This window comes from Haliotis rubra, unplaced genomic scaffold (assembly GCF_003918875.1).
Source record: "Haliotis rubra isolate DU_JTF1 unplaced genomic scaffold, ASM391887v1 Scf250, whole genome shotgun sequence".
Lineage (NCBI taxonomy): Eukaryota > Metazoa > Mollusca > Gastropoda > Lepetellida > Haliotidae > Haliotis > Haliotis rubra.
The window spans coordinates 455474-480062 of record NW_025766559.1 but is presented as its reverse complement, the minus strand read 5'-3'; the positions used below and the strand labels follow the sequence as shown (position 1 = coordinate 480062).

The 24589-nt window shown below is 40.8% G+C and overlaps 2 protein-coding genes across 4 annotated transcripts; one reads left to right on the top strand and one right to left on the bottom strand.

The window, feature by feature from the left end:
• Positions 1-1180: 1180 nt before the first annotated feature.
• On the top strand, positions 1181-18398 carry LOC124279490. Of its 3 annotated transcripts, none has more exons than XM_046715311.1 (5): positions 1181-1424; positions 8762-8819; positions 10818-10893; positions 11305-11480; positions 14484-18398. In XM_046715311.1, exons 2-5 carry the CDS (start codon positions 8780-8782, stop codon positions 15407-15409), a joined length of 1218 nt encoding a protein of 405 aa, XP_046571267.1. In that variant the 5' UTR covers positions 1181-1424; positions 8762-8779; the 3' UTR covers positions 15410-18398. The 3 variants fall into 3 exon arrangements, with proteins under 3 accessions (XP_046571267.1, XP_046571269.1, XP_046571268.1); XM_046715313.1 differs by lacking the exon at positions 1181-1424 and adding an exon at positions 6390-6424; XM_046715312.1 differs by lacking the exon at positions 1181-1424 and adding an exon at positions 6440-6791.
• A 4166-nt stretch (positions 18399-22564) lies between these two features.
• Positions 22565-23633, bottom strand: LOC124279476 (olfactory receptor 4D5-like). The gene is made up of 2 exons (XM_046715297.1): positions 23248-23633; positions 22565-22925 (listed from the first exon to the last, which is right to left on the bottom strand). Exons 1-2 carry the CDS (start codon positions 23631-23633, stop codon positions 22565-22567), a joined length of 747 nt encoding a protein of 248 aa, XP_046571253.1.
• Positions 23634-24589: the final 956 nt, after the last annotated feature.

The following is a 24589-nucleotide window of genomic DNA, read 5'->3' as shown; positions in this document are numbered from 1 at the left end:
GTAGGTGTTTCTCATCTTATGTTTCTCAGGTAGTTAGAGGTGTTTCTCATCTTAGGTAGTAGGTGTTTCTCATCTTAGGTAGTAGGTGTTTCTCATCTTAGGTAGTAGGTGTAGGTGTTTCTCATCTTAGGTAGTAGGTGTTTCTCATAGGTTAGGTCGTAGGTGTTTCTCATCTTAGGTATGTTTCTCATCTTAGTAGTAGGTGTTTCTCATCTTAGGGTAGTAGGTGTTTCTCATCTTAGGTAGTAGGTGTTTCATCTTAGGTAGTAGATGTAGTAGATGTTTCTCATCTTAGGTAGTAGATGTTTCTCATCTTCGTAGTAGATGTTTCTCATCTTAGGTCGTAGGTGTTTCTCATCTTCGTAGGTGTTTCTCATCTTAGGTAGTAGGTGTTTCTCATCTTAGGTAGTAGATGTTTCTCATCTTACGTAGTAGATGTTTCTCATCTTAGGTCGTAGGTGTTTCTCATCTTAGGTAGTAGGTGTTTCTCATCTTAGGTAGTAGGTGTTTCTCATCTTAGATAGTAGGTGTTTCTCATATCGAACGATTTTCCATGAATATCGGAGACGAAACTTTGAGTAAAAATGCCAAAAAATAAAACTTATTTCTATCACAAAAGTTAATGTACGATGTTATGGATAACACAATTTTCATATTGATAATGATTAATGATCTTTCCTATCGACGATCTTTCCGATTATCGATCGATTTAGACCTGTCCTAAAAGGGGTAATATTCTTGTATCAATGTCCCTGTTGCTTCCAATGTCCGGGGTGGTTGAAAACCCAAGCGATCAAAGTATTAGTTCCGCAGACCCAGGTTCGATTCCCCACATTTGTACAATGAGTGAAACTCAGTTCTGGTGCCAAATATCATCATTTGAACATTTCCTATAACAATATTCCAGCTACATGATATACCCGATCACAAACGGCCACTTGTAAGAATCTAGACCAGTTGGTCAAAGTTTCGTTATGCGTATGAATCACCTGTATACGCATATTATACTACCGATTGAAAGTTTTGAATAGTGTCCTCTACGCCTATCTATACCCGCAATAGAATCAGTCTAAGAATAGACCCTTTTCTCAGACCTGACAACACGACTCTGGCTTTCATAGGTCCGGGGATTTTTGTGTTACACCCAAGTACATACATTATGATATGCTACGAAACAATTCATAAAGCCCACACACCTCACACAACTCATTCAGCTCACCCGGAGCTGCTCCTTTGTACCCGAGGGTATTTCGGGTGTGTTAAACCGAATAGTTCAATCAGGCGTCAACAAGCCCCATGAGAACGGGTTCTAATGTCAGACAGCTTTAACTTGGAACGTATTTCTGTAGCTAATGAAGTGTCGGTGAGACAATGAAACGTGCTGGGATATACCTGGGATAAATTGTTGCCGGAGAAAAGTCAAGGTAGGTTAGAGTGGAGGTTGTGGACTTGTGGATTCTGTGTTATGCTGTTGAGAACTACATACACATGTACTGTTAGCCTGTTAGCTCGGTTGAGTCAGTCATGTCGTTACGCGTTGTTGGTAAAAGGCCACACGTCGTGCATTTAAGGTTAATATACTCGATTTGTCAGAGAGAGAGAGAGAGAGAGAGAGAGAGAGAGAGAGAGAGAGAGAGAGAGAGAGAGAGAGAGAGAGAGAGTTCGGAGAGAGAGAGAGAGAGAGAGTTGGAACAGAGAGACAGGAGAGAGAGAGAGAGAGAGAGAGAGAGAGAGAGAGAGAGTTTGGACAGACAGGAAGAGAGAGAGACACACAGAGAGAAAGTGAGAGAGAGTGAGATGCAACGGACAGAAAAAGAGAGATATGAGAGAGGGAAATAGAACGGACAGAAGGAGATGAGCAGAGAGATAGAGATAGAACGGACAGAAAGATGGGCAGGGGAGAGAAAGAGAGAGGGGGAGGGGTGGTGGAAGAGGAGGGGCATCGGTAGTCGGAAGCGGACAGGGTAAGGGAGGAAACTGTTCGTTCCACATATTCTTAAGCGACTTTCAATTGATTTAAAATTGCAATTTATGTTTGTGCTATCCAACTCAAGATCTTCATATAACGCTTTACTCAGTTCCACCCAGACAGCACATTTTTTTTCTCCACGCCAACATTCAATTATGACATGCAGTGTACACAGCTCGCCAGTCATGGACCGTTTATCTTTGAATAGCCACAATCCTGTGCACTTTTACTGTACAACGCCTATAAGGGTGGGTTCTACGTTATCGGCCCACGCCCACAAAGCTAGCAAATATGTGTATTATCATTTTATAAGTAAAGTGCACATCATCTGTTAAATCAGAGCCCATTCAAGGTTATGCTTGAGACGTCACTCATGTCTGTTTTGAGTTACCCTGCCATGACAATAAAACATACACCATATTGTATAGGACTCCGCCGGTTGTATACATGCTCTAACTAAATTTAGGCACGAGACTGATGTATAGGTTTTACCTTACCTTTTACCTTAACAAAGAGGATGCGTTTTCGAGATCGAGAAGTGTTCAACAGTATCTGTTCCTACACACAATCAATAACACGGTTCACATATCTCGGAATAGGGAAAACCGATGGGAAACATCAAGAACAAACAACAAATAAGAGTTCACTTCAAGTTTGGAGCATCGTTTACTAACGTCAAGATAAACAAGCTAAGAGGTGAGGTGAAATTGGGTTTAACGTATTTCGCTCATATGACGACGTGCATGCGTGTGTATGTGTATGTGCGGCTGCTTGTACTAGCCCAGACTGAAGCTGGTTTTATAGTGCTAGCCCACTGAGATACCATGCCGCAGTGAAGCATGAATACCCCACTCAGACACATTATACTGACTCCGAGCCGACCAGTCCTTGTTGTACCCATTAATGCCGAGCGCCAGGCAGGGACCAACAAGTACCATATTTTAACGTCTTTTGGTATGACGCGGTCGGGGATCGAACAATGACCTTCCGCTCTCCGGGCGTACGCTCTAACCACTACACCACGGAGGCGGTCAACAAGCTAAGAACAACTAAAGATAAAACGGCGAGCAACCCCATCTGTGAACTCTGTAATTATAACCTTAATGAAGACGAGACCCACGACTGTTTGTGACAAGTATAACCAAGCCAGAACTCTATATCTACAGAAGCTACAATCAATCTACAGAGTCCCACTAACCATTCAGGCAAATTTCATGTCTCAAAACATTGATGTACAGCATCTAACAGTTATGTTTCTTTATCAAATATTTAAAATAAGATCTGTATGAAATTCAAATGTTTATGATCACGTGTAATTTATATTGTATATGTCAACTTTATTATAGGCCTTATGGCCCAAATGCTGCTGAATTGACTTCTGTTCTGTTTTGAATAGGGACACTTACCATTGTGACACAGAGCAACTGATAAATATTTATTACTTTATAAGCTTAAGGCTATTCCAAAGTTTGCAAGGAACACATTATCATCTCATTGAAATTCTATGCATTTTGTAAATAGTCAAGTCAGCGTTTCTAACATATGCATGACGGTTCGATATCAAGGCAGTTTCTGAATAGGCAAATCTATGTTTGCAACTCATGCGTATCGGTTCGATATCAAGGTATTTTGTAAACACATAAATCAACGTTTGTAACGCATTCGTAACGGTTCGATATCAGGGCAATTTGTAAATAGGAAATCAACGTTTGTAACGCATGCTTAACGATTCGCTTAACGATTCGATATCAAGGCAGTTTGTAAATAGGAAATTAACATTTGTAACACATGCTTAACGATTCGATGTCAAGGCAGTTTGTAAATAGGAAATTAACGTTTGTAACGCATGCTTAACGATTCGATATCAAGGCAGTTTGTAAATAGGAAATTAAACGTTTGTAACGTATGCTTAACGATTCGATATCAAAGCAATTTGTAAATAGGAAATTAACGTTTGTAACGTATGCTTAACGATTAGATATCAAGGCAATTTGTAAATAGGAAATCAATGTTTGTAACACATGCATAAAGTTCGATAGCAAGGCAATTTGTAAATACTCAAATCAACGTTTGTAAACAGCCATGACAGTTCGATATAAAGGTATTTTGTAAATAGGCAAGTCAAGGTTTGTTACACATGCATAAAGTTCGATATCAAGGTTGGTTAATTTTCTGAGTTGCATCCCTTGAACACGGATCCGAGTTCCTATTTCAGAATCTCCCCAAATCTGCAAGATCTTATGGTTTTCAACTGCATCACATTTGTAATGCCAAAAAACGGGACAGAACCCTATGATCCTTGGTTCGCATCCCAGATTCACCGTTATCATGGTTGCTCTGTCAGTACCATACCAGTGCTCACGTGCAACTAAACTGTTTAACGTCTTTGGAATACATGACTTGGTAATTTTCCTCACATCAGGCCGTGACAAGAGCTGCCACCTACAAAAGTCATGTCTGAATGGGTGCATGAAAGAATCTGTGATATAACTGAAGTTCAGCTCAAAGGGGTGTTAAATATGTGTGAGGGGTAATTGAAGCCTTTAAAGCTTAAGTTGTCATAAGCGTGTTCTTTTCTGTAACAAGAATGCGGTTCGCAAACAGAGCTGGATAGTTACTTTGTACAATGAACGATCGACCTCGACCGAGTGACCATTATCTGAAGCCGGTGGTGCGTGATAAGACACCCTTGGATGAACAACACGGCCTGTGCCATTCAACTAGTGCCTATATTGGAAACCCCAAAGAGAAGAACTAAGTGCACTCTATCCGCCTGATCCAGAATGTGTATTGGGTGGCTGCAGCGGAATCTTCTCCTTTCTCCTCTGGATATAGCGGGGCGACCCGTGAAGATCTGGGTTGGAATTGGTCTTCAGCAACCCATGCTTGTCATAAGAGGCGACTATAACGGGATTGGGTGGTCAGGTTCACTAACTTGGTTGACACATCCTATCATATTCTTAAGCGACTTTCAATTGATTTAAAATTGCAATTTATGTTTTTGCTATCCAACTCAAGATCTTCATATAAAGCTTTACCCAGTTCCACCAAGACAGCACATTTTTTCCTCCACGCCAACATTCAATTATGACATGCAGTGTACACAGCTCGCCAGTCATGGACCGTTAATCTTTGAATGGCCACAGTCCTGTGCACTTTTACTGTACAACGCCTATAAGGGTGGGTTCTACGTTATCGGCCCACGCCCACAAAGCTAGCAGATATGTTTATTATCATTTTATAAGTAAAGTGCACATCATCTGTTAAATCAGAACCCATTCAAGGTTATGCTTGAGACGTCAGGGCACTAACTTGGTTGACACATCCTGTCACAATTGCGTAGATCGATGCTCATGCAATCGATGATTGTCTCTGGTCCAGACTAGATTCTTTACAGACCGCCGTCATGTAGCTGGGATATTGCTGAGTCAGCAAACAGACAAACTGACAACCAAACTACAGAATCCCCAAAATAGGATTATGCTGGATGTGGTTTTGAAACAGTATTCACTTTAGCTGTATCTTTGTATTGAAACTTGTGGGATGATTAGCCTAGTGGTAAAACTGCTGTCCCATCAAGGCAAATTCCAGGGTTCGATACCCTATGTGAGCAGATTGTTCCGGGATACACCTTGGCACCAGGTCGCTAGCAAGGGTAGCTGGTGTTCAGCAACCAATGCCTGACTAACGGCATCGGGTGGTCACATTTGCTGACATAGGTCATGTATGTCACGTAGCCCGTGCTCAGATCGAGGCGCATGACGCTAATCACTGGATTTCTGGGCCAGACTCGATTATATACTTACCTCCGCCATGTAGCTGGAATAACAGTGTTAAGCAACAAACACACACAAACAAACAAGCACTTCAGGTTAAAGTGCATCCTTGTTATTTGAGGCTTGTTTTTTTTCAAAAGGCTCTAATGCTAAACAGCAGCATAACCTGTTCATCGCTGATCCTAGAAACAATGAAACAATGTTCACGGATGTTATCGATTACTGCGTCGCCGGAACACGGCAGATCCCGTCACACCGGTTTTTCGGCGTACTTTAACAAACTCATTCATTATAAATATATATTTGGCACATGTCAGACAGATGTAAAAGTTCAGTAATAATCAATTCCCGCATTACTATAACCTGCTTGACATGCGGGTGACTGGAACGCACAGTCAAGGAACGACATACCTACAAGCGTCGCTTTAGTCTTAAACCACTGATGCTTGCAACATTCACTCTTGGGCATAGCGTCTGACAATGCTGCCTTGTCTGTGTATTTCTTGTAATGAATACGAGTTAGTGATGATTCACGGTGTACTGCTCGCATTGTTTTTTATATGTTGCTATGGTAACGTACTCATGACTACACAGGTGAGTACATACATGCATGAGACGTTGTTGGTTGCGTTGCTGGTAATGAACCAGGAAGTAGAGTGTGTCTGGCGGATGAACTGAGGTAAAATGGGCTCATCGCGGCTCTTATTCCACTTAAACCGCGACACGCAATCATGTGTTTACGTGTGTCTGTTGGTACTGGTTTGGGCCAATGGTCGTTTTACAGTGCCAGTCTACTGAAATGTAATGCCTCTGTTCAACATGGATACCTCACCAAGAGTAATCCTTTAATGCCGAACGCCGGCCAGAGTGACAGATATCCCTACACATTTGGTATAACGCTGCCAGGGATCGAACCGCAGACCTTTGGTTCTTTGATCATCCGCTGTACCACTGGAGGAGCTGTTACGCAGAGTGTTGCTGAGCACGACCAGATTCAACGTGACTGGATGTAACATACCTTTGGAAATCGCATGTGGTGTGGACGTGTGAGTGTTTTCAGTTTAGTGTGGGGCAAAGATCGATATCATCTGATTATGTGTGTTCTGTGGATGTCAAACAAGTAAAGTGAGTGAGTGGGTAGGGTTTGACGCCGCTTTGAAAGTATTTTACTTAAAACTTACAGTTAGGTTAATTATGATAAATACCACATTGACGAGCACAGGTGTGAATTTGGCAGATATCGAATGATGACGAATATGGGATTCAAACTCACGTTCATCATATGCTACCAAGGGATAACAGGGGGCGGTAGGGTAGCCTAGTGGTTAAAGCGTTCGTTCGTCACGCCGAAGACCCGGGTTCGAATCCCCACATGGGTACAAAGTCCATTTCTGGGGTCCCCCGCTGTGATATTGCTGGATTATTGCTAAAAGCGGGGTAAAACTAAACTCACTCACTCACTCACTCACTCACTCACTCACCAAGGGATATCATATGTTACCAAGAGTGTTGCCAAGGGACACAACTCTAGAAGACTTTCTCTTTAACTTATTCTTCCGGGTTGTTTCCGTCAGCTACGGCATAATTCAACATTCACTCACTACAACACTCCCACCTCAATGATGTGTGTAACTAGTGTGTCAATAGGCATGTGTTGTTTGTAACGTGTGACTAGATTTTCATGTGATGTGAAACTGTAAATGCTTAGTTTTACTCACTAAGTTAGTGAGTGAGTTTAGTTTTACGCCGCACTCAGAAATATTCCAACCATATAGCGGCGGTCTGTAAATAATCGAGTATGGACCAGACAATCCACTGATCAACAGTATGAGCATCGATCTGCGCAAATGGGAACCGATGACATGTGTCAACCAAGCCAGCGAGCCTGACCACCCGATCCCGTTTGTCGCTTCTTACGATAAGCATGGGTTACTGAAGATTAATTCTAACCCGGACCTTCACGGGTAGTTTACCACGTACGTTGTAGATGTATGTGAAATCTTAGGTTGTGAAACACAGCGACGATCGAAGTGTGTTCTGTGCGAATAGACATAGCATATGATAATATCATGATGGGACTTACAGGGTAAACAAGTTATCTTTTACATTTTAATAAATCTTGCAACAGCCTATTTGTTCGCCAGGCAATTCATTTGTATCAACAGTTTGAAGCATATTTAGTATTTGCAGGATTTACTGTGTCATTTAATGTGGTCGGTTCATTTTCCTGTTAAATTCGGTGCTGATAGTAGTGAATGACTTGGGCTGAGTTTGTGTCTTGTTGAAGGCCGTGTGGATTTGTTTGTTGTATAACATTTCATTTAGCAACAATAAATCTGTTTAATGACGGCCTTTAAATGATCGAATCTGGACGAGACAACAGAGTGAGTGAGATCATGAACAACTGACACATCTGTGGTAGGAGGATCCGGTGATTTGCATCAACCAAAACAGCGAACCTGACTACAAATCTTTGTGTCTTTGATAGAAGGTTTCTAGATCAATTCTCACCACGTGTATCTATCCATTATCACATGTCATTACACGTGTAAAGATATGTAGGATAATGAATGTATGACACTTGTGATATAAACTGATTTATAAATGTTCAAGCAAAGACACAATTTAAGGGTTGTACCTCGTCTCTCAGACCCTAGAGAATAGATTTTATAGGAGTCCTACTCAAGTCCAGACTGATAAGGCACATGTAGATTTCTCTGCTTTAGAAATTAAATATTGTTTTAGCCTCCATTTAGATTTGTTTTGGAGATGAATATTTCTTATATTACAACATAAGATAATTTTATTTCTGTGATTAAATGTCAGTATGTTCGTCGCGTTGGTTGCCGAAGGCCAATTCTAACCCGGATCTTCACTGGGTGATGGTATAAATTGCTTATTGACATCATCAAAGACATAAGGTAAAGTAACACATATCCTGATTTGCTTGAATGAATTGCTCGTTCTGTTCGAGGAAGTTTCAAAACATTTACACTATATAATTAATTTGTTTCAGAAACTATAACCACTGGAAATGGATAGCGGTAGTAGAACAATTGGAGGTGTGAAGCTGGGTGAGTATGTATATTGATGCGAGATGTTCCCTCTCACTCAAAAGGATAATTTTGGTATTGAAAGTGTTCGACAATGGCCAAAATGTACAGTTTAGTAATGGTAAATATAGTGAGATATATCAATATTAAAAAGCTAGATTTCGAACCTTGATTTTGACGTTCATAGTATGATTGTCTGTATTTTAATTTTTATTCGTAAGACCATGTTCAGGAATTCAAGAGGATTGATGAAGGACTTCAAGGGAAGGGTGTCAGTCCAGATCCCACATTTCTAAACTGTCTTATTTATTTGTTTTTGTTTCACTTGAAAGCATGTTAGCATCTCATAAATTGTGTCGCTTTATTACACTGCATTCTGAGAATGCACACGATCATGTTGTGTATATAACTGTGGCGGTCCGAGTTGTCGAATGGTCATAGTGAAAAGTTGTGTTCCTTATGCTGGCAAGGATCCGCTTGCTGAATCACAGGTTTCGTGTTGGTGTATAAGCACTATCTCAGTGCTCAAGGACTCGGTCGCAGTGTTTCCGATTTCCAGCTGTCTTTAATCTGTCATTTAGCCACCCTGTGTTATATAACTGACTGACTGACTGAGTTTGGTTTTACGCCGCTTTTAGCAATATTCCAGCAATATCACGGCGGGGGACACCAGAAATGGGCTTCACTCATTGAACCCATGTTGGGATTCGAACCCGGGTCTTCGGCGTGACGAGCCAACACTTTAACCACTAGACTACCCCACCACCCCCTGTGTTATATAATGTCAGCGTTGCGTTGAACCGTATCACTCATGAAATCGGATCAGCTGTTTTATAGACGATTATGATGATACGAACCTCTGCATTAAAAGTAGTAAGACCAGTTGTGATATACATGCTAGGCATTTTACGGTTTAGGGGAGTGAGTCAGCATATATCTATTGAATACCACTGCAGTCGACAACAACCTCGAATCGGCAGCTTTGTGTTAGCAGAGCGGGGCTTACGACAATTCAGCTGTGACCCACACCGTTCGCAACGATCCATGTTGCTTGGGTACGATTGTACTCACCGATGTAAGCCTCAGTTCAATGGGCTGTCATCCACGTACCAGGTGATGAGTGAGTTAGCCTGGTTTGACGCTGGGGGCGGTGGGGTAGCCTAATGGTTATAGCGTCCGCTCGTCACGCTGAAGGAAGGCCCGCATTCGATTCCCCACATGGGTACAATGTGTGAAGCCCATTGGCGTTCCCCCGCCGTGATGTTGCTGGAATATTGCTAAAAGCGGCGTAAAACCTACACTCACTGGTTTGTGCAGTGTTTAGTCATATTACGGTGTGTCAGTTTGATGTGAGGACTTGATTCAGATCTCAGTTCACCCACGTTGCAAGGAAACTTAATCAGGGTAAATCTTGGGATTCGAACCTACAATCATATTCCTGGGACGCCTAACTGACGACTTGGGCATCCGCACCCTGCCGACACTGGATCACACACAAGAGGGACGGACAGACAGACAGACAGACAGACAGACAGACAGGTGGACAGACAGACAGACGGACGGACGGACGGACATTTTACTGAAGTCTCACCTTAACATTTGATGCATAAAACTATACACATACTTACTTCAAAATATCGCGCAATTCCATACGGAATTACGAGAGACTTTGATGTATAAAACAAACTATAAACAGTGAATATTACATAAAAACCAAAACAATTACATTACAGTACATTCAGCAGGAACAAACTAAATGACAGCACGTGGTTTATAAGATATCATGGCAGGTTTTGTCAGTTAAATGGGGCAGTTCAGGGAATGACAATATAAAATTAACCTTATTATTATCGTTAAAGGATATAAAACCTTCCTCAAATTATTTACTATTGTCAAAAAGATGAACACGACAGGGGTAATCGTGCAGTGATCCTTAAGCTGGTATGTATTTAGCATCCCAACAATATCCCCAGATCCAGGAAGTTTCACAATTCATCAAATGTTTTCTCGGTCTTCCAGAGACAATCGTGTACATTGGTATAGCTGCTGACATTGTCCTGGCTGTAGTGGTGGGTGTTCTCATCGTCTGGTGGAGGTAAGTTCTTTTCTAGTACCCAAATGAGAAGGAAGGAGATCTGTTGAAATGGTTTCAGTGTATTCCCCGCATCTATGGAAGCTCGACATATGGACACTCGTGTAATCTTGACTTGATATTCGTAGTAAGGAACAAACTGGATGTGTGTTTGAAGATATTATGCTGAAATTAATACAAAATACAAATGGCTCCAAAAAGCTTCCTTACAATACACATGCCTATCTATGGATGGCCCTAAAAGGCTTCCGTACAATGCATCAGCATTCTCAGTGGGTGGCCCTGATATGCTCCCGTACAATACATCAGCATCCTCAATGGATGGCCCTAAAAGACTTCCATACAATACATCAGCATCCTCTATCGGTGGCCGTAAAAGGTTCCGTACAATACATCTGCATCATCTATGTTCAGGAACAAATCGAAGAAAAGACAGGAAGCGAAGCTGCAAGCCGCTCGGGATGCTGCGGCCGACTCCAGATCGGACTGGGCCACCGACGGGTCAGTGACCCCGCGACAGGTGGACAGACCCACTGGCCAGGACCAAGTCAACCATCGACTAGCTTCGGAGCGAATGGTTTCCCGGTCAGGTAAGTGGAACTGAACCGTTTGTTTCATACACTATCAACAATGGCTTATGTAGATGCATGGTGCTCCCAGGTCTGTGATCGGCAAACTGGAAAATAAACTAACAGACCATTCGGTGTACGGAGACTGAATATCGGTTTAAGATGTTGAGCCTATACAATGCCTCAGCACCCCTTGGGTATTTTTCGAGACTATGCATAAAGCAGATATTTGATTTTATATCCACATTAGCTTTACGGAGAGTCCCTCATTCCATCAAACCTGGTTGTAACAGTTTCTTAACGATTTTGGCCAAATATGACAAAAAATTACGTTTGAAACTAGTTCTAACGACGTGAAAATTGTACTGTACACATTTCACTAGAAGATCTATGCAAGTGTGATTCCTTTATATTAGACAGTAAAGCTCGATAAACAGCCAAAAAATTGGTCATTATTTCTAAGTCACTTCTCCTATCTTCCAAATATTTTGCGTTCATATTGTCAATGCTATAGTTAGCACAATAGTGCAACCTTTGTCTGGAATAGACAGCTCTTGACATAAGCGGTCGACGAATGTCTTTAACAAAGTAATGACGGACCACACTATTAACACGTCTCCAGATTTGAACTTGTTTAACATGAAGACCTGATGTGGGGTCTATAACGTCGTTATCAATGGTTTAAACATATTTGGGATGAACGTTGCATGACAATTGCATCGCTCGTTGTTCAGTTCAGTCACTAAAATATTGTGCTGGTCATGTTTGGGTCCGTCATCAGGAAAATCTATAATATGGATATTCCAAATAATCTTCCAAAGCTATTTTAGGGTGATAATTTTCTAGTGCATCGAGACATGCGAATCTCGGGCTCCAAACATGGCCGTTTTCAAAACGGAGCAATGGCGTGGTCTTTGCAATGCATACCCTCGAATGAAGGTGAGTATAGTAGCTGCCGTGTTTCTTGGACTACGACTAGGACTAGGACTAGGTATGGGTATAGGAGTAGGTTTGGGCCTAGGCCTAGGTATAGGGGTAGGTTTAGGACTAGGTATAGGTATAGTAGTAGGTTTGGGACTAGGCCTAGGTATAGGGGTAGGTTTAGGACTAGGTATATGTTTAGCAGTAGGTTTAGGACTAGGACTAGGTGAAGGTATAGTAGTAGGTTTGGGACTAGGACTAGGTATAGGTATAGTAGTAGGTTTGGGACTAGGACTAGAAGTAGGAGCAGGACTAAGACCAAGACTAGGACTAGGTCCAGGAGTAGATCAAGGCCTAGGACTAAAGCTTGGGAAACTAGGAGTAGGGCTAGGTCTAGGTCTAGATCTAAGTCTTGGTCTAGGGCCTTCTTTAGGACTAAGACAAAGACAGGACTATGACAAGGTAAGACCTTTTGTTTTTTGACTTGTTTACACTTAACTACATTATTCTTTTGAAATAAATCAGGTAATTGTGTTTAACTACATCAAATTGGGACTGTCCCGAGGTTATTTCCAATATTTCCAACATATCCTATTTAATATGTGTACCCAGTGTGGAATAATGTTCGACAAGCATGACATCGTTATAATTGCTCTTGTCAGTTGATAAGCGTATGTTTAAATTTCCCTTGCAAGTATACAGACATGGCTGTCTGTCGTCGTACAGGAACCGTTAAACATTGCCGAAATAGTTTGTGATGTGTATACTTTGATTGGATTTACTGTGTTAGTAAGTATAGCTGTAAGCAACTTAATATGCTAACATATACGTGTGCCATTAGAGAGACCTGCTTATAGACGTACTCTAATTTATCCTGCAGTTCTTAGGAAACTAGTCGCTTGTTTTTCTTTTCTTGTGTCCCCAATTAGAATAACGTAAATAATCAAATAATATCAGTGTGTCTTAGCTTTCATTGAGAGGACGAGAGGTCAAGGTGTAAATATGATAATTATGTAAATGTGATTGATATGTATTTAATCTAAAGGTTCGTAAATAGACCACTGAACCCATTCACATCCACATCTAAATCCTTGCACAGGACCTTCTCCACCCATACATCAAGACTAGTGGGTCCGTTTTACGCTTGTCGTAAAAGGCGACTAACGGGATCGGGTGGTCAGGCTCGCTGACTTGGTTGACACATGTCATCGTATCCCGATTGTGTAGATGCATGCTCTTGATGTTGATCACTGGATTGTCTGGTAGAGACTCGATTAGTTACAGACAGCCCCCATATAGTTGGAATATTGCTGAGTGCGGCATTAAACAACAAGCCAACAAAACAACCGTTATATGAACGGGTCGACACATTCTTATCTTTGCTTACATTAGTTTGAATAATAAAATCGGCGATGGGATTGAAATTATCAAACAACAGCTGTCTACACTCAGCTGATAACTTGTTTGCCCTGTAATATTATTCCATCCATTTCAGGTGTGAAGGAGGATTTCCAATTTCTCTAACAGAATATGGCTAATATAGTAACTGTCTTGTATCTCGTTATCACCTAGTACTTTGCAACATGTATCTTATAAGTGTGATTATATTAAATATTGCTGCAATCAGATGCAGCATTATTTCATTCGGAGACCTATCAATCTCCTTTCAAAGATTGCAATTCGTTAAGGTACCTGTAATGTGAACTCACTGAAAATAGATTATAGTTCTAACTTTCGGGCCGGTTGGGAACCTGAGTGGTTAAAGCAGTTTTCGTCACGCCGAAGACCCGGGTTCGATTCCCTAAATGATTACCATGCTTGAAAGCCATTTCTGGTGTCCCCCGTTGGGATATTACTGGAATATTGTTAAAAATGGCGTCAAACCTTAATCACGCACTCACTCACTCTAAACTTGGCAGAAAGATTAAGACGCACATATCAACTGAGAAACAAAATACTTTCTTTTTACATACTTTTAGACAGAAACCGCCTGATCAAACAATTCTTAAATTCTGATCTGTGTACGTGAAAGATCTTTTGGATCTTAGAAATAGCTTTCACAAATCAGATATTAATTTTAACTTGCTGTTTTTATGTTTGTAGTTCGTACAGAATACACAGACGTGGAGGCAGACTTCGGGTTTCTGGACGACAACCAATCAGGGAAGAGTCAAACCAGCGGCCGCGTGGTGTCTGGACCTCCACCCCACGTGGTCGGCGCTTCAGAAACACGTGTGTCCTTTCACGACGTCGTCAACTCAGAAGGTCAAGGAGGCGGCGCGTACACGGTAGCCAATGATGAGAGGGTGGTGCATAACCCATTGTCAGGGTCCCGTAAGATTGTGGGCACTTTTGAGGAAGAACCAACAGATGAACAACAAGTAGCAAAGTCGGTTTATTACACCTACAACGACCCACCAACGCTCCAGCCATCACGAGACGACCATGCGGAGGCTTACGAAACAGGTGTGTCATCTCCAGAGTACAGTCAACCACAGCAGACTTCATCAACTTATGAGAGGGAAGTTGAGGAGAGGCACGGGCATGCTGTTGTCAGCGAATCGGTAACATATGTTGAAACCCGTAAGGAGGAAGAAACAGATGAACACCATGTAGCGAAGTCGGTTTACTATCATGCAGATGTTGATGAAACTGGTGCCCCACCATCCCCAGATTATCTTCAACATCTTAACACTTCATCAGCTTATGAGATGGAAGATGAGGAGAGGCACGAGCATGCTGTTGTCAGGGAATCCGTGGCATCTGTTGACTCCATCCCTGCGTCACCACCACCGCCGCCTCCACCTCCACCACAGCAAGTGGAAGAGGCGGTATTTGTGCATGAGGAGTTGAGGACATCGACCACCAACCACTACTCTACCCTTGACAGCCATGTCAAGGTCGTTCAAACGGAAGGCGATGAGGTCCTGGTAAGCGACATGTCAGAGTGGGCCAAGATGAACTTTGGTTACGAGGAGCCTGAAAAACGTTATATCATTCAGCTTGAGGAGTGCACGGAGGTCATGTGAGATACTGACTCAATGAACATTATGGTCAATAACACTTATATACTCTTTCAAAAAAGTTGCGGAACGTCAGTTGTAATTTACGATTGAAACAGTTGGGAGATCGGAGTCAATCAGTGTTGATATGATCACAATGAATGTTTAGAGAGTGCATCACCACTTGCACTTCCTTATGACCATAGTTGTTTGTACAGTAATCGCTCTTGAAAGATTATTGGTGTATGACGTGAAATTTGCATGTGTACCATTTTCATTTTGAAACAAAAAAACCGGCTAGAAACAAACACTAACAGCCGTGTGATGCAAGATAATTGTCAAAATTAATGGTCTACAGTGATTTATCAACTTTCTTGAAAACCGTTAAAATCAAGAATGACACCCCATGTACGTGTGTGGGGTTATTGCGTTATGCACGTGCAACCCATGCATTGTGTTTACGGGTGGCGTTAAAGAGAAATGGTGGTGCGTTCATAAGATGCCTGTCTTTGAAAAGTTTGTTAACGCTTATACTTTCTATCCAAATTGAAAGTTCAGGTTCCCCTTCTTTTTTTGAAGAGTATATAAACCACGTCACTCCATCATACGTACGCTCCTTTCTGCTTTAACAGTGAAGTGTGTCGATATACGTAAACGAATGAAATGAGACCAGTATAACCCGCCAAAGTCAATTTTGTATTTTGGCCACATGTGATGGAGGAACGTAGCATCTGCAGGATGAATGATCATAGGTTTGAGAGTAGATGATGCTGTGTGTCCACACAGGACGGTCGTATTGCCAAACATTTGTCAAAGCGGACCCATTACGTCACAGCAAAGTAATGTCTTAGGCTACATAAAAACAATTTATTGTTTCCAAACTATGGCCCGAACCTAATTTTTGTATATATTTTTTTGCACTGGTAAATTTGCGTGTATAAAGCCGGCAGACTTCCGAAATCCGTCTCAGCTTCCGGCATTCCAAGTTTTCGACTAACATTGTATAGAAAATCAGAAACGAAATTATTTAAAAAATATAAATAAAATCCGCCCTACCTTCCCCTGTGATGAGAAAAAATGTGATCGTGATCGTGAAACTCATTTTCAGATTGTTCTTTAAAACATTGCCATAAACATTAGCACTTCTTTTGCCTGTAAATGTCTCGTCGAGATAAAGAATTTATCATGGCTACAATGTGATATCTGTGCATAAAAATGAGTTGTAGTTATCACAGAGGTAAAACAATTAAATGTACCGAATGTGTAGAACTTTATGTACTTAGAGCCGATATTTTATATTTAGATTGAAATGCAAAGTGCTTGTAGCCATGTAAACTCTTGGCAGCGTACATCTTAACAGGATATTCAGGTAACGTTGCTTCTCTGTTTGGAGTCGAAACTTCCTTGCCTGATTCCATCACTGGCGAGCGTACGTTTTCTGGTACACCGCCGTAGTGCTGAATATTATGAACGATTTATAAACGTCACTGACCAATTAATTCATTGAAGGTAAGCTAAAGATGCTTTCATGCTAAAAATTATAGTCAACTTCTGATATAATGAAGTAATGTATTGAAAAAAAAACCCGGATATACCGAACCCAACATTTGTCCCGTTGCCGCGTTAAAGGGTTCTCGTTGAGATTCTACGAGTGCCTCCAGGAATCTGGGTTTTGGCGCAGGTCTGGGACTACAAGGGACAGGGCACTACACTGTAATAACAGTGAAAGTATACCTGTTACAGTAGGGATGTCCATGGCAAAAATTCCGACATAAAATCTTCAGAGAATGAAACTTTATGGAAAAATAATATAACCTCTTGTAGATGATAATGAGGCTTTAAAGGATTGTGGTGAGAGAATACTTCAGATCAGATCATATAGCTTCCATGTAGCATATGTATACTTCGTTATTTTAAATTATAACCATGTTTGTGTATATTTGTATATGACAATTAAAAGGCCCCAGAAGATGACCTTCAGTCAACCGTTAACTGAACGCAATTCACAATAGGTGTGTTGTTAACTATCCTTGTACGCTTTCATTCTGGTTGTTGAAGAAATATCCAGCGTTTATTTCTTAAATGAGATGAATGCAGTCAGGTATTTCTGAACTTTTAATTACCAAATTATTAATTAGATTAAACAATAATAGTTCAATAGTCTATTGTGGAGATATGATATAGAACCGGAATTACAGGTAAATTTATTTTTATGTTTCTGATCAAATGCGACCCTCTCAACACCCTCATGGTTACATTGTTTTAAAATAGTTCTAGAACGGTCTGTTTTTATTTCATCATGTTATGGATCGTTTATCACTTTTCCCCACTTAGCCAATCAGGAGCAGAGCCACTTTCCTTCGGCATACCAGAGAATTTTGATCATGGGTTCAAACCCGATATAGCCCTAATTGTTTGTTCTAGGTTTGCAGCACCATACTACCATAATTGTTCAAAGCGGTGTTGACCGACTCCCGCATTAGACAATTGAAGCAAATCAGCAAAATCGCATTTTTGTACATGACATTGTGAATTCTCTATACCCTTTCAATGTGCTTTCATAATTATCTGATGTCGATTTCCTCTTACCCGAGGCTCATCTATATAAACCACACTAGGAGGTTTTAGTGTACGAGTCTTTCAATGTACATACATTAAACATATATTTCTAGATTAGTATGTAAATGTATTAGTACCCAGCTTTGGTCAGAATTTCTACATTATTTTAAACTGTAATCATGCAAAGAAATTTAATGTTTTTCTGTTCATATTATTTAAAACAAATTTTATAAACTAGCATTCGAAAGTTCTCAGGATCGACCATTCGATATTCTGACGGCTGATTATTTCGGAAAATACTAGACAAGGATGTTGATTCCCCATCTTCTGAATGGTTGCCCCACTGGCATTTGTTCAGCTAAGAGACTGGAGATATTATGTACATCCACGTTCCTCGCGATGAACCTAAAAGATATTTTATGACTTTTTATACTGAGAATAAAGATGTTTTCTGGTACTTCCCTTCATCTTTGTTGAAGACTTAGACAGTGTTAAAGATGTCAATTAGTTTAAATGACAGGAGACTGTTATTTGTTTTTAGCATCACAAATTGAAAGACAAAGAGAGCGAACATAAACACACAAGTACGGACAGGACAGCCATCAGTGGTGTACACATACAGACAACACAGACGAACAGTTCTGACAGCACACAGACAATGCAGACAAATAGTACTGGCAACACAGAGACAATACAGACAAACAGTTCTGACAGCACACAGACAATGCAGACAAATAGTACTGGCAACACAGAGACAATACAGACAAACAGTTCTGACAGCACACAGACAATGCAGACAAATAGTACTGGCAACACAGAGACAATACAGACAAACAGTTCTGACAGCACACAGACAATGCAGACAAATAGTACTGGCAACACAGAGACAATACAGACACATTCTGACAGACAGCACACAGACAATGCAGACAAATAGTACTGGCAACACACAATACAGACAAACAGTTCTGACAGCACACACAGACTGCAGACAAATAGTACTGGCAACACAGAGACAATACAGACAAACAGTTCTGACAGCACACAGACAATGCAGACAAATAGTACTGACAGGACAATGCAGACAAATAGTACTGGTAACACAGAGACAATACAGACAAACAGTTCTGACAGACAGCACACACAGACAATGCAGACAGTAGTTCTGGCAACACAAGAGACAATACAGAGACAAACAGTTCTGACAGCACACAGACAATGCAGACAAATAGTACTGGCAACACAGAGACAATACAGACAAACAGTTCTGACAGCACACAGACAATGCAGACAAATAGTACTGGCAACACAGAGACAATACAGACAAACAGTTCTGACAGCACACAGACAAGACAATGCAGACAAATAGTACTGCAGACAAATAGTACAACACAGAGACAATACAGACAAACAGTTCTGACAGCACACAGACAATGCAGACAAATAGTACTGGCAACACAGAGACAATACAGACAAACAGTTCTGACAGCACACAGACAATGCAGACAAATAGTACTGGCAACACAGAGACAATACAGACAAACAGTTCTGACAGCACACAGACAATGCAGACAAATAGTACAATACAGACAAACAGTTCTGACAGCACACAGACAATGCAGACAAATAGTACTGGCAACACAGAGACAATACAGACAAACAGTTCTGACAGCACACAGACAATGCAGACAAATAGTACTGGCAACACAGAGACAACACAGACAAACAGTTCTGACAGCACCACAGACAATGCAGACAAATAGTACTGGCAACACAGAGACAATACAGATAAACAGTTCTGACAGCACACAGACAATGCAGACAAATAGTACTGGCAACACAGAGACAATACAGACAAACCGTTCTGACAGCACACAGACAATGCAGACAAATAGTACTGGCAACACAGAGACAATGCAGACAAACAGTTCTGACAGCACACAGACAATGCAGACAAATAGTACTGGCAACACAGAGACAATACAGACAAACAGTTCCAATGAAGAGTTACATTTTCACTTTATTGTCATTAGTAAGAGAAAATGAAATGCCCTTGAAAAGGACACATTCCTTCAGCTGAATCAGTGCTCCCATTGACAAATACACCTGCCTCATTATGAGATACGGGAACTTAATGATGGTTTGTTGGTCAGCAACGGAGGTAATTGGCCACATAAACTGTTTTGAACACGAATAATTGTATATAGTTCACTCCATACTAATCATCATAACGAATGACTGCATGTATGTATAATTACTTTAGTAGACCGCGGAACACATGTACTAACCTATGTCAGCTGTACTATGGAGGTTGGGAAGGTGTAACAAGAACCTGATTAGCAGTAACCTTGATAATCCAGGGATTCAGACTTTTGGTTATTGACTGTGCATAGTAATTGAACAGACGAGGACGTGTCAGGTGTGTTAGGAAATCAATACCTGACTGATCCGTATGATAATTATTTCTCCAGGGTTATTTATGTTCTATTAATAAAACTTCTACTTCGAGAGATGAATTTGAAATGTTTGACAACAACATTGTAGTTTTCACATAAATGCTTTTTTACAAGGATGCAACTGCCTTAAAAATGCAATGTACCGTCACGATAGCGGTTGACTGACAGAGAATGTTTTTTGCGCCTCTTTTCAGTAACATTACAGCAATATCACTGCAGAGATGAGCTTTTTAAACAGACAGAAAGACGCGGGCCTATGACTAAGGGCTGGGGGGAGACATATTTTTGCGCCATAAATACAGTACTAATCATCATCACTGCAACATATGGCAAACTTCCAAATTCAAAATTTATACAAATTTAATAATGCAACCCTAAAGCCATTTCAGGTTACCATATATTTCGGTCAAATCACCCTTCTTTTGAACAAATACTAAATTGTCATGTCGGGAAGCACACGGTAAATCTACAAATTATCATTATTATCATCATCATCATCTCTGTTGATTGAACAGGTAAAAAGGAAAGATAGGTGTCTACAGCGTTGCTGCTATGGTGTCAATTAACGATCGCTAATTTTTAGGTCGCTAGTATTTATTTAGCATTTTACCAATTAAAATACCGATATCATGCTTGTTTTCGTGAAAACATTTACGGTAAATATATAATTACAGTAAGCTGACCCATACAGTTTTGCTTTAAAGAATCAGCTCGTGATTAATGCTGTGACGGTCAATGGTACCGTTAAATATCCGGACCAGTTTCTCAAAGAGGTCAGTCAGTGCTAAAGCAGCAATTCTAGTACGATCTCTTGGTAGCAGTGGCGCATCTTTTCACAATTCTTCATTTTCTGGTCAAAGCAACTGTCAGCATACTACATTTAATGACCATCAGTCCATGGAATGTGTCACTAGATTACATTTCGTATTCTTAACTTTGCATACATAAATGCATATTTGCGTCATTTAAAGGAGACACTGACCCCACAGTGATTCATCGTCGGATCTCAAGATATCGGATCTAAAGAGTCGGTTGACTGAACTCCGAGTGACTGGGTTCTAGGAGATCTTTGTAAAGTTTTCCGTGCAAGTCAAACAACATCAAATTATGACTTATCTTTCATTGTATAAACGAACAGTATCCAGACAATGCAGTGTTGAAATCATTAGTTTTTGTTGCAACAGAGAAAACAAAAATATCAGAATGTCTAAAAAATGAAATCGCCAACATTGCCTACAAGATTAATTTAGGTTGCCCACAATTTTATGATAAATATTGGAACAAATATTTATAATATAACATATGTTAATTTTGTCAATGCTTGTTCCCAAAATACAGCACCGATTCATTCTTGACCGAACATACCGGTGCGGTGGGGTTGCCCAGTGCTTAAAATGTCCACTCGTCACGCCGATAACCCAGGTTCGATTCCCCACATGGGTACAATGTGTGAAGCCCATTTCTGCTGTCCCCCGCAGAGATATTGTTGGAATATTGCTACAGGCGACGTAAAACCTCACTCACTCATTCACCCAACATGATAGTACAACGAATGTCCCCGGTAACGGCTATGTCAGATCAGGATCGACGTCAGAATACATGTAGTGCGCATTCTTCATGGTGGAAAGCCAGTCAGGAAATTGTAACCCTCTTCCGATCAACGCCACTATTCAAACACAGAAAAAGCCATCGCTTCCTCAAGGACGGAGCCCACTAGGGCTATAACGATGCCTCGAACTATCGATGGGTTGCAATTGTTGAGTCTCCGATAGCAATTAATTGATGGTAAAAACGAAAAACTATCGATGCATCGATATTGTGTGTGACTATCGATAGTTTAATAATTGACTTCTGTTGATAAATGCGCAGCACAAAATACAGGATGTTTGGGTGCAGACTTGCAGCTTCATTGAGTTTATGTGTTAACTGTTTACTTGTTCTGGGTTTCAAGTTTCTTGTCAGTAATAAAAGAGACTGTAACTAAGTAATCTTATTTTTATTTCATATAAACTATACATTCATTTGTGAAAAGACTTCAAATCAGACAATTCAAGGAAAAAAATTGCAATAGTATTCCAATAGTATGGTCGCAATAGACTATCGAATAGTTGTTTCCCCGTCAATAGCCACCCCTAGAGCCCAGTACTTCTTTAATAGAATTCATTAATTACTCCACATCTTCAGTTGATACACGAATAGTTGGAACAGCCTGGTTTTCTTCTGTCGGTTTTGAACGATTGAATGTGGAGGTGAACATCCTTTGAAGCTTATGTTTTACATCGACCGATCGGAATGCATAAATTAGTGGGTTGCCTAGCGAATTGCCCACTGCCAAAAACATTGTCACGTGGTTGAGCTCATCCCTGAGAGGCTTCCTGCCCCGGATCAGCGATATATACTTGACGGCGAAGAAGGGCCCCCAAGACAACAGGAAGTAGCCACACAGAGTAGCGAACAGTTTTGCGGCTTTGAGATGAGCTGCCAGCTGGTTGGTGCCACTGTTGCCTGTTTCAGCATCTACACGATGTCTGCAAGAAAGGGCGATCCTGAAAAAAAGTGAATTACAAATTCTTAATACGTTCCTTTCTAGTTCGTCAATACCTGTTCCGTTTGCTGGAAATCATAAATAGAGATTATCAGGGACATGACGATGTAACAATAATATCATGAACTTACCTATATATTTTGTAGTAAACGAAGGAAATAATAGAGAATGAAATAATAAAGCTACATCCCGTGGTAAATATAAAATCCACCGGCACTAGGAAGAATTCCGGACTGCACACAGAGGCATCAAAGTCTTCTCTTACTATCCCCCAAACAGGAGTAAAAGAGACCAAGAAGCAATACACCACGCTACAGGAGATGGCGATGCTGATCCGTGTGTTGTTGATGATGTTGTAGTAGTGGAGAGGACGGGTGATGAGGACGTAGCGGTCGATGCTGACGATCACAAGCATGTGCATGGATACAGACCCAAGGAAGATGGCGATGCAGTAAGAAACAAGACATGTCCAGTAGCTCCTGAAGGTTTTGTACTCTAATAGAATCAAGACTGTTCGGTTTAGACCGTACCCTAAATCCGCCACCGCCAGTGTTCCAATTATGACGTTTGTTGGGGAGTGTAGTGATGCGTTTTGCACGAGTACGACGACGACGATGATGTTGACAGTGAGGATGAAGATGACAAGAAGGTAGTTCAGGAACAGACCAAGCACAATCCACGCTGAGGCCATTTTCTAAAGGTAACAGAAAAACAAAGTAGCTTCAATTAAGTGACATTCACTTTATTTGAATATGACCGAGTATGTGTAAGTATGCCCTTCAGCTCACCATATTTGAAAAGCCAAGTGAGCAGCTGGTCGTAAACACGTAAACGTTCATATTTTCGAGATTTCTGAAGCCATAAACCTACGGTGCTCACCCTTGGCATGAATAATTATAGCATTTGTGTCCGTAAAATGTACCGACAGAAACTGAATCAAAATTTAGACATGTCCGCATTTGCAGCCATATTGGTACTGTTATGCTTGTCCAACCCCGAGATATTTCTGTTTGTATTACAATGATATGTAGTCTGTGAGGAAGTAACGGGACGTAAACTGCCCTGCAGAATATGCACAAAATATATGACAAACGTTATAAGACTTTAATATTATAAAAATGCCACAATCATAAGGTAAACAATTGTGATACCCGAACCAAATACAGTTGGTCATCACAAAGCTATGCATGCCGTAAGAGGCGACTAACGGGATCGGTTAATCAGGGTCACTGACATGTCATCATATCCTAAATCAATGCTCATGCTGTTGATGACTGGATCGTTTAGTCCTTTAGACTATCCTCAACATAATATATGGTAAATAATCGAGTAAATCATCCAGTGATCAACTTCATGACCTCGACCTACGTAACTGGGATACGATGACATGTGTCAACGAGCCTGACCACCCGATCCCGTTAGTCACCAATTACGACAAGGATGACTTGCTGAAGACCAATTCAAAAAGAAACTCATGTAGGACATCCACAATACAAACAAACTTGTGCGTTCTTAAGTAATCATTTCTCTGGCAAATGAACAACCCAGAATTTCATTGTTCTTAGACGAGGGTTGACCATGATGTCTTGAACATACATGTATCACGGATCTGGATTTTGTCTTTTTGCAGAAATTCACACAGTGCCA